The 14898-nt window shown below is 40.6% G+C and overlaps 1 protein-coding gene across 1 annotated transcript; it reads right to left on the reverse strand.

Moving 5' to 3' along the window:
• Positions 1–113: 113 nt before the first annotated feature.
• On the reverse strand, positions 114–13447 carry LOC119724969. Its single transcript, XM_038196318.1, has 15 exons — positions 11466–13447; positions 10444–10598; positions 10048–10129; positions 9636–9705; positions 8259–8403; positions 7772–7985; positions 7338–7505; positions 6651–6747; positions 6170–6443; positions 5606–5685; positions 4796–4906; positions 4436–4592; positions 3572–3755; positions 2938–3080; positions 114–2703 (listed from the first exon to the last, which is right to left on the reverse strand). The coding sequence occupies exons 1-15, from the start codon at positions 13318–13320 to the stop codon at positions 2572–2574; spliced, it is 3867 nt and encodes a 1288-aa protein (XP_038052246.1). The 5' UTR covers positions 13321–13447; the 3' UTR covers positions 114–2571.
• Positions 13448–14898: the final 1451 nt, after the last annotated feature.

The following is a 14898-nucleotide window of genomic DNA, read 5'->3' on the forward strand; positions in this document are numbered from 1 at the left end:
ACCTTTGGTATAAAGTGCTATAAGCTGAAACATCACATTATTATTATTATTTGTTATTCAATTAGCATTATTTCTATGCTGCCAAAAAGTATATAAACTATATGGGTACAATGTTTTCATTGGAAAGTATTCACTTTATTCCGTGTTATGACTATAGGATATTGGTCAGTGACCATGAATTATCTACAAACAAAAAATTGGTTCAGTTCAGGACCATGGTTATTATAAAAAGAGGAACAAATGAATTTTAAGCCAAATTAAAGTTGTATATATAAAAAACAGACAACGTTTTAGAATTAATTGTTTCCTGTCTGTATATCGTGTGGTGCTGTTTCTGTGATGTCAATTGACATGATTGAGGCACCCACTTCAATTCTGTACAAATTGTGAATTTAAACTAAATCTAGCTCAAAATAATTCTTTTTCTAATTTTGGGTGAGATTACATAAACAGTACCTTGAATTAAATATTTTCTTTTGTGATTAGTAGCTTGCTACGCACCCAGTGAATTATGGATCTGTATTATTTGCTGAACAATCGCTAGTTTTTTAATTTGTAAAATATTATGTTGCTCTTTGAGTTGATGTATATGAGGCATTGAGGCTGTATATTATGTTTTGTACATTATTTTTGAAATCATTCCAATGAACAGTCACTACATGTACATGTAGAACTGAAAAAATGTGTAATTCTTTGCCCCCTAAATAGCCTGTCCAGATTTTAAAAAAAATGAAAACACAAAAATTGGCACAATTTCCGTGTATACACTTACACACGTGTACTGCCATTTATAAATGTAAATATTCGTGTATGTACATATGTTAGGATAGAAAAGATGCACTGTACTTAAACTTAAACTATAACAGTCAATGTTGAAAGTTCTAAGCATCCCCAGATTTAAATTTTATCACATTCTTGTATTTACATGGTATTTTTCAAGATCTCTCGCCATCTCATTTCCACCATTTTTCTCAACCATAGAAAGTTCACTTGGGATGAGTTTGCAAAACCATTCTACCAAGAATGTTTTAATGAATATGAAAAATTGCAAACTTAAGACAGCTGAAAGGGTTTCAAACCACATAAAACGTTCGTGTTGTACCCTTGGGAAAGGTTGTAGAGCATGTGTATGTAGCTTATGTGCAATATGTACGTATTATCTGCATGAAAATAAACAAAGGACAATGTACATGAACACAGTCTTGTAACATCTGAGTGTTTGAAATGTGTCTAGTTAAAAACCAAGCAGACGAGAGAAGGTGACAAAAATGTTGTTGGAAACTTACTTTTCAGGTCGCCCATAAAGCTCACGAGATGGTTAATTCAATTGGGAACTTAAAATTGATTTTTAAAAATGAAAAGATAATAATTACAAAATGTTTTGGAGATGGGCATTATTTCTAAAATTGAAACATTTCTATTTGACGCGAGTACATGCGAGGCATATATCTGCACACCGTAATGTCCAAACAAAATACCCCAAAACAGGAGAAATTTAACCAAAGGAAGAACACTTATTCAGTAACGAAGAGTTAAATGAAGGCAAATTACGCAATGCCAATCTTATCAAATTTTCTACAATATGAACCATTAACGATCATGTACCTGCCAGAGAGTTAGTGACTGGTAGGTACCGTCTCAACAGCTACCACAACAAAATGGCCATAACTGGATTACTGTAATACATTTTCAATGGCACTAACCGTGAGTGCAAATGTACATTTTGTATTACACAAAAATAACGACACCTTATAATATAAAGTGAGCTGAGCGTATTAAGCATACAGTAATGAGGATAATAACTTGCCAAAATAATGTGCTAAAGTCACCAAATACCAGCAATATACCTACATATATACCTACATTCATATACCTACTCAAATACCGTCACTAAAACATACACAATTATAGAAAAGGTTTTGAAATTAAGCTCACCTAATGTATGAAAAGGTTCCTTCAGAAGCCATATAGGCGAGGGCTCATGTAGCTGCACAGTAATAGCAACGTGATGCAACGGAAGAACAAGTATTGTGGCTGAACTCAAGAAAGAACAACGCTCTACAACATGCTACTTTTAGGGCGGTGTGCACGAATGACTGTCTTGAATTTCGCGCTGCACCACGCCCGCACTCGTCAGGTGGGGTGTAGCGCGCCCTCTTTTGAAGGAAATAGGCTACCACGCATTAAGTAATATTATATGGAACAAAACCGCACTCGTTTTCCGGACGATAACTCAAAAGTAGTCACATTGAATCGAAATGTCGTATATAATATATTAGTGATATGTAACAAAATTCTGTTGAATATCGGGGGAAATTGTCAAATAATAAAAATAATATAACAATACCAATGTAGTGAGTGTGTTAAGCGCAAAAATACAAGGCGAATTTAAGTCCACTTTCATAACATAAAAATAGCACACTCGGTTTTCAATAGTACGAGCACTACACCACTATCACTTCAACTTGTTTGTCTAAAAATAATAGGTCATGTAAATCCCTACAAATCTTCAATAACGCTCGAGGCGCATTATTTTCATCTCTGACGAACTGTTTGTCCGCGCTCCGTGTGTTAATTCTTCTTGCCTCTCGCCCCTCCGCCGAGTAGAGCTTTCTCTAGCCCCATGACCGGGCCTTCAACGCCGATGGACAGTACGAAGGCCGCCGCGTAGGCAAACACAGTGTTGGAAATGAACATGGAAGCCTGTCAGGAAATTGGGTATAAGATAAAAGTCAGCCAGTTATCTTTTGCTGTTAAAAGACTAAGGAAAAATTAGGTTAATGGACGTAGCTGTTGGAACTCATTTTTGATACTTAATTTTTTTGTAAACGCTGCACAGGGTTAAAAAACAAAAATAAGCAATGAAATTTAAATACAAATGTGCTTCAAGAGTTGTTTAAAGTAGTTGTTTGATTCTGCTCAGGAATGGTTACTTACATATTGGATGTAGGTGAAGTGATATTGGGACTTGGCGGTTGTGTAGAAGGAATACATGAGAATCGGATGAAGCAGATATGCACCGAAGGTGATGCGACTCAACGGTGCCCAGAAGCCCCAGCTCAGGAGGGCGTTGACGGGGCCTATACAAGGTGTGGTAAAACGGTCACATTAACAAGCTGTAGGTTACGAGAATCCTAGGTTGAACTGAGGAGGACTCGCTTTCCCAATTTTTGATCTTGCCTAAAATGTAATATAAAAATCTCATAAAAAGTGGGTTATAGTAGAAAAAAGATTCGCAGAATCAGCATAATTCAATTATGTGTGATATAATACAAGTAAAGCGTGCAACTTTTCAAAGAAACTGTTAACAACATTCCATTTCTTTCGCTGCTGTTTACCCTAAGTTTTTAAGTGACTTGTGAACTGATTTCATATTACTTAATTACGTTCAGTTCAACAAGATCACTATAGGTCATCCCAAATTATGTCTTAAGCGGCTATTCATCACCACCCTCTTCATTACTATAAGCGTTATCATCATCAACATCAATTTCTTTGAAATGGAATCACAGAAGTTCTCATCTTTTTTTCTTATCAGGTAGAAGAAGAAGGACGTGATACCAATGCTTACCTCCATAGCCTGTGACGCATGCAAATGCCACCCAGCCCACGGCCATAACAAATGCTGCTCGACTGAAAACAGTATACATCACCGCAGCATACTGCGGTATGGGCTCTCCATTGCTACGATATGGTCCATAAATGATAGCTAGGCCCACTCCAACGGCTACAATCCACATGGCGACATTGATCCACTAAAAAAAGAAAAACAATAGAGGAAATCATTGGATTGATTTTAAAGATCTTTAGGACGTAAGAGTTTAGGTATGAGGTTTAGGTTTGGATGAATTTGGTAAGGCCTCATTGTGTAATAGGGCTGAATGAAGCAAGGCTATGAGTTTGAATTCATGACCTTTTTAGGCCAAATTTTACGTGATTGGGCTGATCAAGTAATCGGTGAGAAAATTGTTTAATTCAAGTGTTAATGGCGGTCGAATGGCCAGGTCATGTGTTTGGTTGGGTAAGGATGAATTACATTGAATGTGATTGTTTCAGGTTTGGTTGGTTTGACTTGGGCTTGTTTTGCGCCAGATTCAGTTGGATATATATTTTTTAATTGTGTTTAATTCGTAGTTTGATATGCCTTGGTTGGGTTGGGTTGGGCTGGGTTGGGTTGGGTTGGGTTGGGTTGGGTTGGGTTGGGTTGGGTTGGGCTGGGTTGGGTTGGGTTGGGTTGGGTTGGGTTGGGCTGAGCTGGGCTGGGTTGGGCTGGGTTGGCCTGGGTTAAGCCGGGCTGGGCTGGGTTGGGCCAGGTTGGGCCAGGTTGGGTGGTGTTGAGCTATGTGGGGTGTGATGGTTGAGTTGGGGTTGCTACTAGATTAGGTAAGGTTAACCCTGAGGTTTGGTGGAGTGGTAGCATAATTAACTCTCTCACCTTGCTCATCTTGAAGGGTTGCCCATTCAGTTTGTAGAAGACGTACCCAAACACCATGCCCACCAAATACGCAGGAATACGGCAGTAAGGCTTGCCGTATATGATGTCCGGATTGCCATTCCCATAGTCTATGATTGTGTTGTTGTTGCTATATGGTCTATGGGCAAAACAAATTACAAAACGAATTACAAATGTGTAGTACGAGTGGAATTTCTTTCCATTACTTTTAATTGGAAGGCATGTTTGCCTATCGGTGTTTTTACTAGAACGCAAATGGACCCGTCATTTGTAATGACGAAAAATCATTGGAGTTACAAAAGCAATCCAGGCAAAACATAAAGCTATTTGAGTCACACTTACGGGTTGATGGCTACACCAAGAGTTACCCCGTACTTGGTAGCTATGTATGCAGTGATGCCGAATGAGGCAAGACACAGTGCAACGATCAGTCCAAGGCCCAGCTTGGAATACCTGCAGAAAATGTTATCAGTGAGTCATTACAGTTTATACAACACCTGAATAAATCTCCGTCATCTGATTGGTGAATTGTAGATCACGTGACATATTATTATTCAGTATAATGCACGGTGCGACCGTGCGTTATACCCATGCATTATACCGTTTCACTTTGCGCTTGTTCCATGACGCGGTATTTGCGTGCAAAATGCATGCTGGTATGCGCGTTCAGCGTAGCGCGTATTGTTCCAAAGAGCCAGCGCTACAGCGTTGGGTTCAAACATTTTCGTGAAGGGGTAGTTCAACATCTTTAAAATCAAAATAAATTGTAGTTTATAATTTACCAATCAAATGACGAGAATTTATTCAGGTGTTGTATAAAACAAATAACGAATGTTTTACGTTCGTGCGATGGATATTAACATTCAGATTAGAGATATCAAACGGATCTGTTTTGTCATAACAACAATAAGTTAAATCGCAATTCTACGTTCATGGTTTTTCCGAGCTGCGTACATATCCCGTAACCGCACCATTTCAAATGGTCCGGATATTGATTTTTCAGACTGTCCCGTCTAAACTTACTGATTTTTAGTTGCAGTCAGCAGATCCTATAATTTTAAAGGCTATTCAATTTTGGCAGTTGACTAATGTCAATGAAGCAGTAGATTTTCTTTATGCGAAGATTATTATAACTAGTCTAATTATACTCACTTGTACAACAGGTAGATGATGATGGGGCTAATGACGAAGAACTGCATATCATTCGCCAGATACCACGACCAACCCATACACTATACAAATCATAACCAAATGCATGCTCATAAAATCACCAGTGGTAAAACAAATAAATGTTCACGTTTAATAGAAGTACGTTATTATCGCACTCCCTGATCTGAATTATGTGATCAGTCAAGAAAACTCTCGCAAGGCACTGTTTTATATTTGAATATATCACTTTTATGACTGGGTAGTAATGTGCCAGGGATTTGACTCGATGATAATTATTTATAGTTGATAGTTGATTGGATGGAACGCAAGTATCGCTGACCTCATGTACACTCACAAGTGCTGAAATAGGGCTTACGTACATCGATAATTGAAGGTATTATGGTCGGTCTAAAACGCACAAACTCTATAGTAACACTCCCACTTTTGCATGAAATGTAAACGGGGATAAAGCTAAGCCGCACAACTACGTTTGCTTTCCTGCACGAAGTTCATATAGTCAATCCTTACTTCTTCTAACACAATAAACGACACGTTTGGAGGCATTACCTGCTGACCAAGTTGGCCAGGAAACGGATACAAGTTGTTGATATAGAGTAAGTTGGTCCACCATCGTTCCCTGCACATATTAGCCGCCGATTCGAACAGGTCTACCTTGCCTGGACCCTCACCGAAATGAACGATCAAAGTTGTCCAGACAGCGATGCAGATCATGTAGGCCGGAGTGATACGGATGAAGCGATGGAGATAGAAGAGAAACCAGTTCAGTCTACCGTTGGCTTTCTGGAGATGCTTCAATGTCAAGTACGTCAGAAGGAGACCGCTACGGTATGAAATTTGGGAAGAAAATCACTCTTGTTGTCGGAATTCGACACAAGGGATCTTTAAACATTGTGTGTTATCTTCAATGATTTGAGTAAAGCTTGTGACGACTATAGGCACTGGATGTCTTGTGTTGGACTTGTGATGGACTCGACTTCAATACATGAAGAGTATTTTTTCAATAAGATTTTCTTAACTATCACTTTACCTGAGGAAGAAGAATGTATCCACGGACACAGTGGAGTAAATGATAGCGGAGAACCAGAATGATTGGTAGAGCTCCATACCCGTGTAGCGAGGATCATCTATGAAATGAACAGGGAATTGTTTACTTTGACCCAGGTTTTCTTCCCTTCCCATCCATGTCAAATATTGCTCCTCTACGAAAATGAACTTTCTCTATTCAGACTCGATTTCATGCCTCGCTAATAAGAAGCAAACGATAGTCTTTTCTGTTTTAGCCTCTGAAGAAGAACTTGCTAAGTTCGCAACGTCAGGCCACATTAATTTTTAGATAATCTGTTGAGTCAGAGCACCGAGTACAGCAGATACCAATACGAGGAGGAAAAACGCTTAACAATTTGATACAACAGCAGAAATCGTCCTGAGCACACACGAAGGCCGTGAAATACTTGTAAGTTTAGTCAACCTGACGTACAATATTTTAGAAAAACCGTATTTTTTTATTAACCGATAAGCGCCACAAAATTGGTTCCTTATATCAAGCTATCCTTAAACCGGGGTGGAACTGGTTTAAACAAACCGTTACTAATAATATAATTGAAACAAGTTTTAGATATTGTTCTGCAACAAAGAATTAGGTAGGTCTACATCCTACATTTTGATGTATCTCATTAAAATCTATTTATGATTAATTTCTAATGATGTGACCTACCTAAGAACGGCGTTATGAAATAGATGGAGTGTCCCAGAATAATCCACCACATGCTGATGACGCGGATGCCGTTCAAAACGCCCAGGTTTCCAGCCGTTTCCTTGGTGTTCAAGATCTTCGAGCCGTTGTGCAATGCCGAGAACCCCATCATGATAGCATCCAGAAAACCTGTAGGAACAAACAAACGGCTTTACGGAGTCTAGGATGAAGACATAATGGCCGACTAGATTCAACCTCATTCCCAGGGTGTAAATCCTTGGGACCAGTTTGGTCTAGATTGTAGTTACTATACAAAGGATGTGTGTAAGTTAGTAGCAGAATGATAATATTGGGATCCGAAAACTCATTATTTTCTTCTCAAATTCTGGCGGTTTGATGCGGATTTTTAACATTTTGTTTGATGCTTACCTAAATTGAAATAAAAAAGAACTCACCCATTTTCTTAACCTTTTTCTTGCTGGCTCTAATCGTGCATGTGCAGCCATGCGCGTGCGCAGTAGGCTTGGTGTGCTCCGCGGCCTCTTGAGCGTCCTCTACGTCGACGAACCCACCGTTGGTATAATGTGGAATGCTGCCGTTGTTTTCCACGTCATCTTTCCCCGTCCAATAGACGGTTCTGATGATTCCATTCCCATACTCATTTTCTTTCTGTAAAAGAACGATATCAAAGCAATACATGAGAATTAGGGACCATTATGGAAATTATGTGCGCACGGGAGGTGTGTACGGCGCCTATTATGGCATCATTTGGCGTTCATGTCCAAATCAAGTTCTGTGTTTTGTGATTTGTTTTTAAGAATCTTTATTTTGTTCGCAATCCGCAGTAATACTTTTGTCCGCCAGTGCAGGAAAAAAGAAAAAGAAAAGGAAATGGAAGGAAAGAAAGTGGCTAAAGAAAGATTCTGATTCGAATGCACACACCTGTTTCATAGTTTTGTTAGTGTCTTCTTCCATCTTCTCAATTTTGCCCTTGGTTTTGGTAATGTTGGCCTGGATTCGTCTTCGGACTATCACGTGATACACGGTGCCTATGGTAACCAATAGGAGAATGACACCCAAGATGCACCTGCGAATAGAGTCAAGTACGTCAGTTTGTACCGGTGTGGTGTCAATGTTGAGTACTGTGTGACAGTTTTATGTTGAAGTCAAAGATTATTTTAATGATGGGGGGGGGGGGACCGGTAGTCTGGGTATCATCCGTTATTTACTAGAGCCCACACGTACGCTCCGCAACAACGTCTGATCATGGGCGTTGCCAATTTTTTTCTAGGGAGGGGGGAGCTCTCAAATGACTTGCCCATTCCACTCCATTGACACCACAGCGAACGTCCATGTTATTAACACTAATGGTGCTATATATGATTGTAAACAAACGTTATGAATACACAACGGCCTGATCCATTCGGCCCGCCATCATGTGTTGACTTATGTGACATAACCGTGATTGCGCTCATACTACCCTTCCCCCCTACTTTCGACTGACCAAAGTTAATGATTCACATAATGGAAAATTCCATTAAGTTCCCGTAACTAAATAACGTCATCAAGAAATATTGCAAGTCTTGAGTTAATCGCTCGGAGCATTTGCTCGTATTTGCTTCTTTACAACAATGTCTGATCCAGAGCCTCCCCCCCCCCCCACACACACATACAAGTCTTGGATCTCACGCTTTGGACAATCCCGAACCTGCCACTGCAAATAGAGGTGGCACAAAAGAGCAAACCATTGGAATATGCGCTGTCATGGTTTACTTTGCATCATTTAAAGCCTTTGTTCATCCACAAATATTGATCTTAAGTCGTCATGGAGAGGCTGTCCGCACCATGTTGGGTCCACAGTAAAGTGAAAGTAAAGCGCTTCACAGACTGTTCGCCCAAAAAGTAAACACTTTAACTGCAAACATTGGATCATGATGTGCTTGGGAATCGAATTCGGAAAAACAACAAAATATATTCCTTCCACCGTGTGTCATTGTACAACCAACAAAATCAGAAGCATATTTGAAGGTGTTGTTCATCACGAAATCGTCTTGAATATTTTCAAATAAGACCTGAAAGTTTGGAAGATTGACAATCATTGGTGTTTTAGGTTTGCAGTAGCACCATGTAGTCAATATCTTTGGTGACGTGTGTGTTTCTGAAAACATTAGTGAGGCGTTCTGGCAAAATGAAACGGACCTGCGCACAGGCCGAAGTGGAGGGGAAAAAGAACCGGTTTCAGTATTTTCTATGAGGGCAATGACATAACAAAATTCAAATGAATAAAGAAATTGAAACGAAACGAGGCCTTTTACTTACAACGTTACAATGGCTCCTGTCTTCCAGGGGTAAGGGACGACACAACTGAACTCGGCACTTGACCCGATTTCTACGTATGCAAATACAAGATCCCTACAGTTTAAAAATAATCTCTTGCGATTTTTAGCGTAGCAACCACAGACGAAAAATATTCAATTTGAAGTTCACTTTCCACATAAAAAATGATAGCAAGGTCGTCCCCGCTTTTTAATTTTTAGAGAGAGCGCAAGACGTCCTAAATCGGCCGTAAAAACAAAACATTTAATTTCAAAATTCGTTAGGAGTAAAAACAATTCCAATTTATGATTAGCCCAGGGTATAAACAAACGAATTAAAGAACATTTCGACGATGGGATAGTGCAGTGGGTTCGGGTTTCCTCAGAATTTTATTCTTCAGTTGGTCCTTTCCTACCTGGAATACTTTGGACGATTTCCTTGAGATCGGCTTCGGTGCAGCTGGAGGGCACGCACAAGCCCACGGTGAGCGTTGCGACCTGCAGATAAAGTACCAATGTTACGTGTCACACAGATGCACATGAATAAACCTGTAAGTCTCGGTAATTCTCCCACATTGTCGGTTTCTAACGGATGTCTGATTGGAAAAAAAACATGCGGTAAAATGTACCGCACTACGGCTGTTTTGGAACAAAGAGGTCTGGTAGAGATATTGTTCTTTTCGGGTTTTTATTTCAATTTGAATCATCTCTGCATAAGATGACGTGGCTGAAACCTGTTAGGTCAATTTTGATTAAGACTTTTAATGTGATTCTCTGTTTGGGTGGCGAAAACAATACACTCTGATACATACCGAGGCCCAGTAATTGAGGCTACAGTACTTCGTCTGGAATGGAGCGTCTTGGTTCCAGACATTCACTGCCTGACATTGCTCAAAATTGCCCAGACTGGCTGCATTGTACGTCGTCAGCACCTTCAGATTTAGAATGTCTCCGTTTGATAGCCACACTGTTAAAAAAATAAGATATTCAGTTATTTCTTTCATGTTTTTCGGAAGTTCATAGATGTCTTTACTGCCGACAAAATGCTGCGTCCAATAGGCCATGTAGAAATTGCAATACATTGTTACATCAGAATATTGTGATTATTTGGTTTTGTTTACAAATGCGAATTTCAACACCAAGTCTCGAGATCAACTGAAGTGAGTAAAGGTTAATTCGAAATTCGATCCTATTTAGAAAGTACTTTTGAGGTTAACGTTTGTTTTGTTGGAACAAAAACGATACTAATTCGAAAAAGCCTGAAAACATCAGATGACCAATATGTTAATGTTTGTTTTGCTTGCACACTTCCGAACGATAACTTCTACATCAAAAACAATTTTCAAAAGTTTTAACACACTCACAAATTTATGATGTTCCACGTATTGACAATAATAATATGGTTATATTTTTTGGTACCATGACAACAAAATGGCTGTTCTTGCTTTCATTATTGCCTATTTGAAAATTGTTATAAAGAAATGTTCATGACGACATAAATTGCCGATTGTTAACAAGAAACGGCTCGTAAAACGCAAATTTGATATGAATTAATATTAGAAGTAATGCACTAAAAGAAATATTACGGGTGTATCTCTTTGTGAAAATGTTCGTTTGTTTTAAAATTGATTAGGGCCAGCTCGGCCACAGTTTTCCAATCAATACAAGATTTATTGGGTGAGTAAGCCTACCATCGCTGAAATCTTTCCATCATGAAAAGCTTCGAATCCTATTATGGATTTTCACATCTTTATATCGTGAATACAAGACTAGATAAGTGGATCCATGAGTTCAGATATGCGTTCAAATTGAAGGAAAATGTGAGGCTACTCACTTTGGCTCGCGTATGGCTGGCCGTTGCCTATGTCGGTCAGAAACTGCAGAGTGTTGTTCGCGCAGACCGTGGAGACATTTTGGAGAACATTGTCTTGGAGATACCTCGCGAGCACATTTTGGGCGGCCATCGTCAAGCCCTGCAAGTCTAACTCCTCGGGTACTAAGCCGAGATCCACAAGGAGTTGCCGTACGTCTTTAAGAGTCGTCGAGTTTTCTGAGAACAAGTCAAGTCCCGCGGCCGAGCTGTTGGAAACGAGAAGAGCTTGGAGTTGTTGGGACAAGTCGTTCAGCGAGACAGAAGCTAGTGTCTCAGCTACTTGCTCTACGAGGGCGTCAGGAACTGGTGCGTCCCCGAGCAGCTGACGGATAAGTTGCTCTATGATAGCAGCCTGGACTTGATCGCTTCCGTTATCTGGAGATGATATAAGTTCTCCGAGAATCTGGGTTAAACTGTCGAGCAAGCCCGAGGCCACAAGTTGGTCTATGACTTCGTCCGGGACACCCGCGTCTCTAAGCAGCTGACGGACAACCTGTTCTATGATCACGGCCTGAACTTGATCGCTTCCACTATCCGGAGATGATAAAATCTCCGCGAGTGCCTGGGTTAAACTTTCGAGCAAGCCCGAGGCCACAAGTTGGTCTATGACTTCGTCCGGGACACCCACGTCGCTTAGCAGCTGACGGACAACCTGTTCTATGATCACGGCCTGAACTTGATCGCTTCCACTATCCGGAGATGATAAAATCTCCCCGAGTGTCTGGGTTAAACTGTCGAGCAAGCCCGAGGCCACAAGTTGGTCTATGACCTCGTCCGGGACACCCGCGTCGCTTAGCAGCTGACGGACAACCTGTTCTATGATCACGGCCTGAACTTGATCGCTTCCACTATCCGGAGATGATAAAATCTCCGCGAGTGCCTGGGTTAAACTTTCGAGCAAGCCCGAGGCCACAAGTTGGTCTATGACCTCGTCCGGGACACCCGCGTCGCTTAGCAGCTGACGGACAACCTGTTCTATGATCACGGCCTGGACTTGATCGCTTCCACTATCCGGAGATGATAAAATCTCCGCGAGTGCCTGGGTTATACTTTCGAGCAAGCCCGAGGCCACAAGTTGGTCTATGACCTCGTCCGGGACACCCACGTCGCTTAGCAGCTGACGGACAACTTGTTCGATAATCGCTGCTTGGACCGGATTGCTTCCGTTAGTTGGGGAAGCAAGAATATCTTGTAGCGGTTGGATCAGACTGTCCAGTGAGGTGGAAGCTAGCAGATTGGCTAGCTGCTGTACGACCTCGTCTGAGACTTGTGCGTCTCCGAGAAGCTGACGGATAACTTGTTCGATGATCGCAGCCTGGACTTGATTGCTTCCATTGATCGGGGAAGATAGAAGATCCTGAAGTGGTTGCATCAAACTGTCCAGCGAACCAGAGGCTAGGAGTTGGGCTAACTGCTGTACTACTTCGTCCGGGACGTCGTCTCCGAGCAGCTGACGGATATATTGCTCTATGATTGCAGCTTGGACTTCTTCGCCAAGCAAATCCTGAAATTGCTGCAGCGGTTCATCACCAACGGCAGGCGAATCCGTAGTCGCCTCATCTCCACCCACCAAAAGTTGACGGATGAGTTCTTCGATGCTCCCGTCCTGTGCTAGGTCGATACCTGGAAACAGGTCCTGGAGTTGCTGGAAGAAATCACTTGGTGTCTCGGTGGCTGTCACCCCAAGGGAAGAATCCTCTCCCTGCCCCCTGCATAGCTGTGGAGTAAGGACTCCGACGAGCAGGAAAACGATCAGAAAAGGTCGAGCCATGGTTGAGCTAGAACTTGCTTCACTTTCTAGCAGAATGATTCTCATAATGGGAGACTCGGGTCTTATATCCAAATCTATTTGCGGAGATCTTTACAGAGAAGTCCATTCTATGTTTGTGCGCCGTCTTAGAAAAATCCTTTCAACAAACATCAGAGATCATGCAGCATTTGCTTCTTCTTATATAGTTTTTTTGTTAAAGGGAATATACAACATTTGCAAACATCGAAAAATAAAACTACCAAGTTTTTGCGAAATACCTTAATAGGATGTTGGTAAATGACAGTCTAAAGCATCCTGTAAAATTATGGCACCTGGTATACTGTCATTTTCAAGAAAAGTGGTATTTTTGTATCAATTTCCAACGCTGATCGGCCGATCAGCGTTGGAAACAACTGGCTTTTTTTTTTAAATACTGGCCCCAATTGACCATTGCACTTGTTTGCAATCGATTACAAACCTATGAACGGGTACGAGCCAGCTAGACTGGTTCCCTGACCTTACAATTCCCCAATGTATGTAAACTGCTCTGTTTCTTCTTATATGGAGTCAGGGAACCAGACTACAGGAAAATGATCGTTTTTCTTGGTTTTTATAGCATTTTCGAACCCAAAACCTCAAAAAAGTCAGTGTAACTATATTTGCTTTATATTTCCAACCCCCCAATTCCATCCATTTCTGAAAATTACAGCAAAAGCAAATGATGTATATTCCCTTTAACTAAGGAATTGCCGTGGACATTATTTGTACAAGTTAGTCGCTTTACATCACGAACTGTTGGTTTTGCCCTGTCACCGACATAAGTGCTGTGTTAGTCTTGGTTCAACACGCCGACCAACGTGCACTGTTTGTTCCACATAGTAGTAGTGCGCCCTCACACGATATATTTCGGTTCAGAGAAAAATTATTTATAACGTCATCTCAAGGACACTTGAATGTTGAACGACTATCTCTCCCCTGTCTATAAAGTGTCTGGCTTTCCTTGCCATAAGCTCAATACGAATAATTCATAGCAATCATAATCATTTCACATTGTAATGTACATTAAGCAACGCTTTCAACCGAGTTGAAATGCAAGTTCAACATTAAAGGGCCGTACAATTTAAACACACTCAAATTAAAAGGGATCGTGACATGAAATTTACACAGGATCATCGTGAAAAAATTCATTCCTCACAAAGGTGTGAAACTCTTTCTGTTGAAAATGTTTGTGAAGTGCTCTTTTTGATGTACCGTCCTTTTCGTCACAACTGAAGGCGCTGTTGCTGTGACGACAGTGAGGCATACATTAGAGTTCAAAGGGCTTTCTGTTCAAATATAGAACCAAAACAAAATACAGAAACAGTTTCATAATGTTTTCTCATAAAATTGCTTTGCACTGTAACAACAATGAATTACCAAAAACAGAAAACATTATACAGCGAAAAAATCCGAAATTCTGGAAACATTTGTTACTGAAGCAGTTATTGTAACACGGAAGTTTGTGCTTTATTATGACAGCACAGCATCGAAACTATACATTGAAAATGGTAATACGAAGACTGAAGTGAAGGTAAAAAAGACACGTCATGGGTGCATTTTCAACGATTTAATTAAAAAAACAGATTTGTTTTCTTGTTCCCCAGC

Source organism: Patiria miniata, unplaced genomic scaffold (assembly GCF_015706575.1).
Source record: "Patiria miniata isolate m_02_andy unplaced genomic scaffold, ASM1570657v1 HiC_scaffold_18, whole genome shotgun sequence".
NCBI lineage: Eukaryota > Metazoa > Echinodermata > Asteroidea > Valvatida > Asterinidae > Patiria > Patiria miniata.

What these genes read in the sequence shown, in the direction of transcription:
- LOC119724969 (XM_038196318.1), bottom strand. Translation starts at nt 13,320, where the DNA reads ATGAGAATCATTCTGCTAGAAAGTGAAGCAAGTTCTAGCTCAACCATG. An exon ending in GATACATTCTTCTTCCTCAG is followed by an intron (nt 6,444 to 6,650) that starts GTAAAGTGATAG and finishes TTCATACCGTAG; the next exon opens with CGGTCTCCTTCTGACGTACT. An exon ending in AACCCTTCAAGATGAGCAAG is followed by an intron (nt 3,756 to 4,435) that starts GTGAGAGAGTTA and finishes TTCTTTTTTTAG; the next exon opens with TGGATCAATGTCGCCATGTG.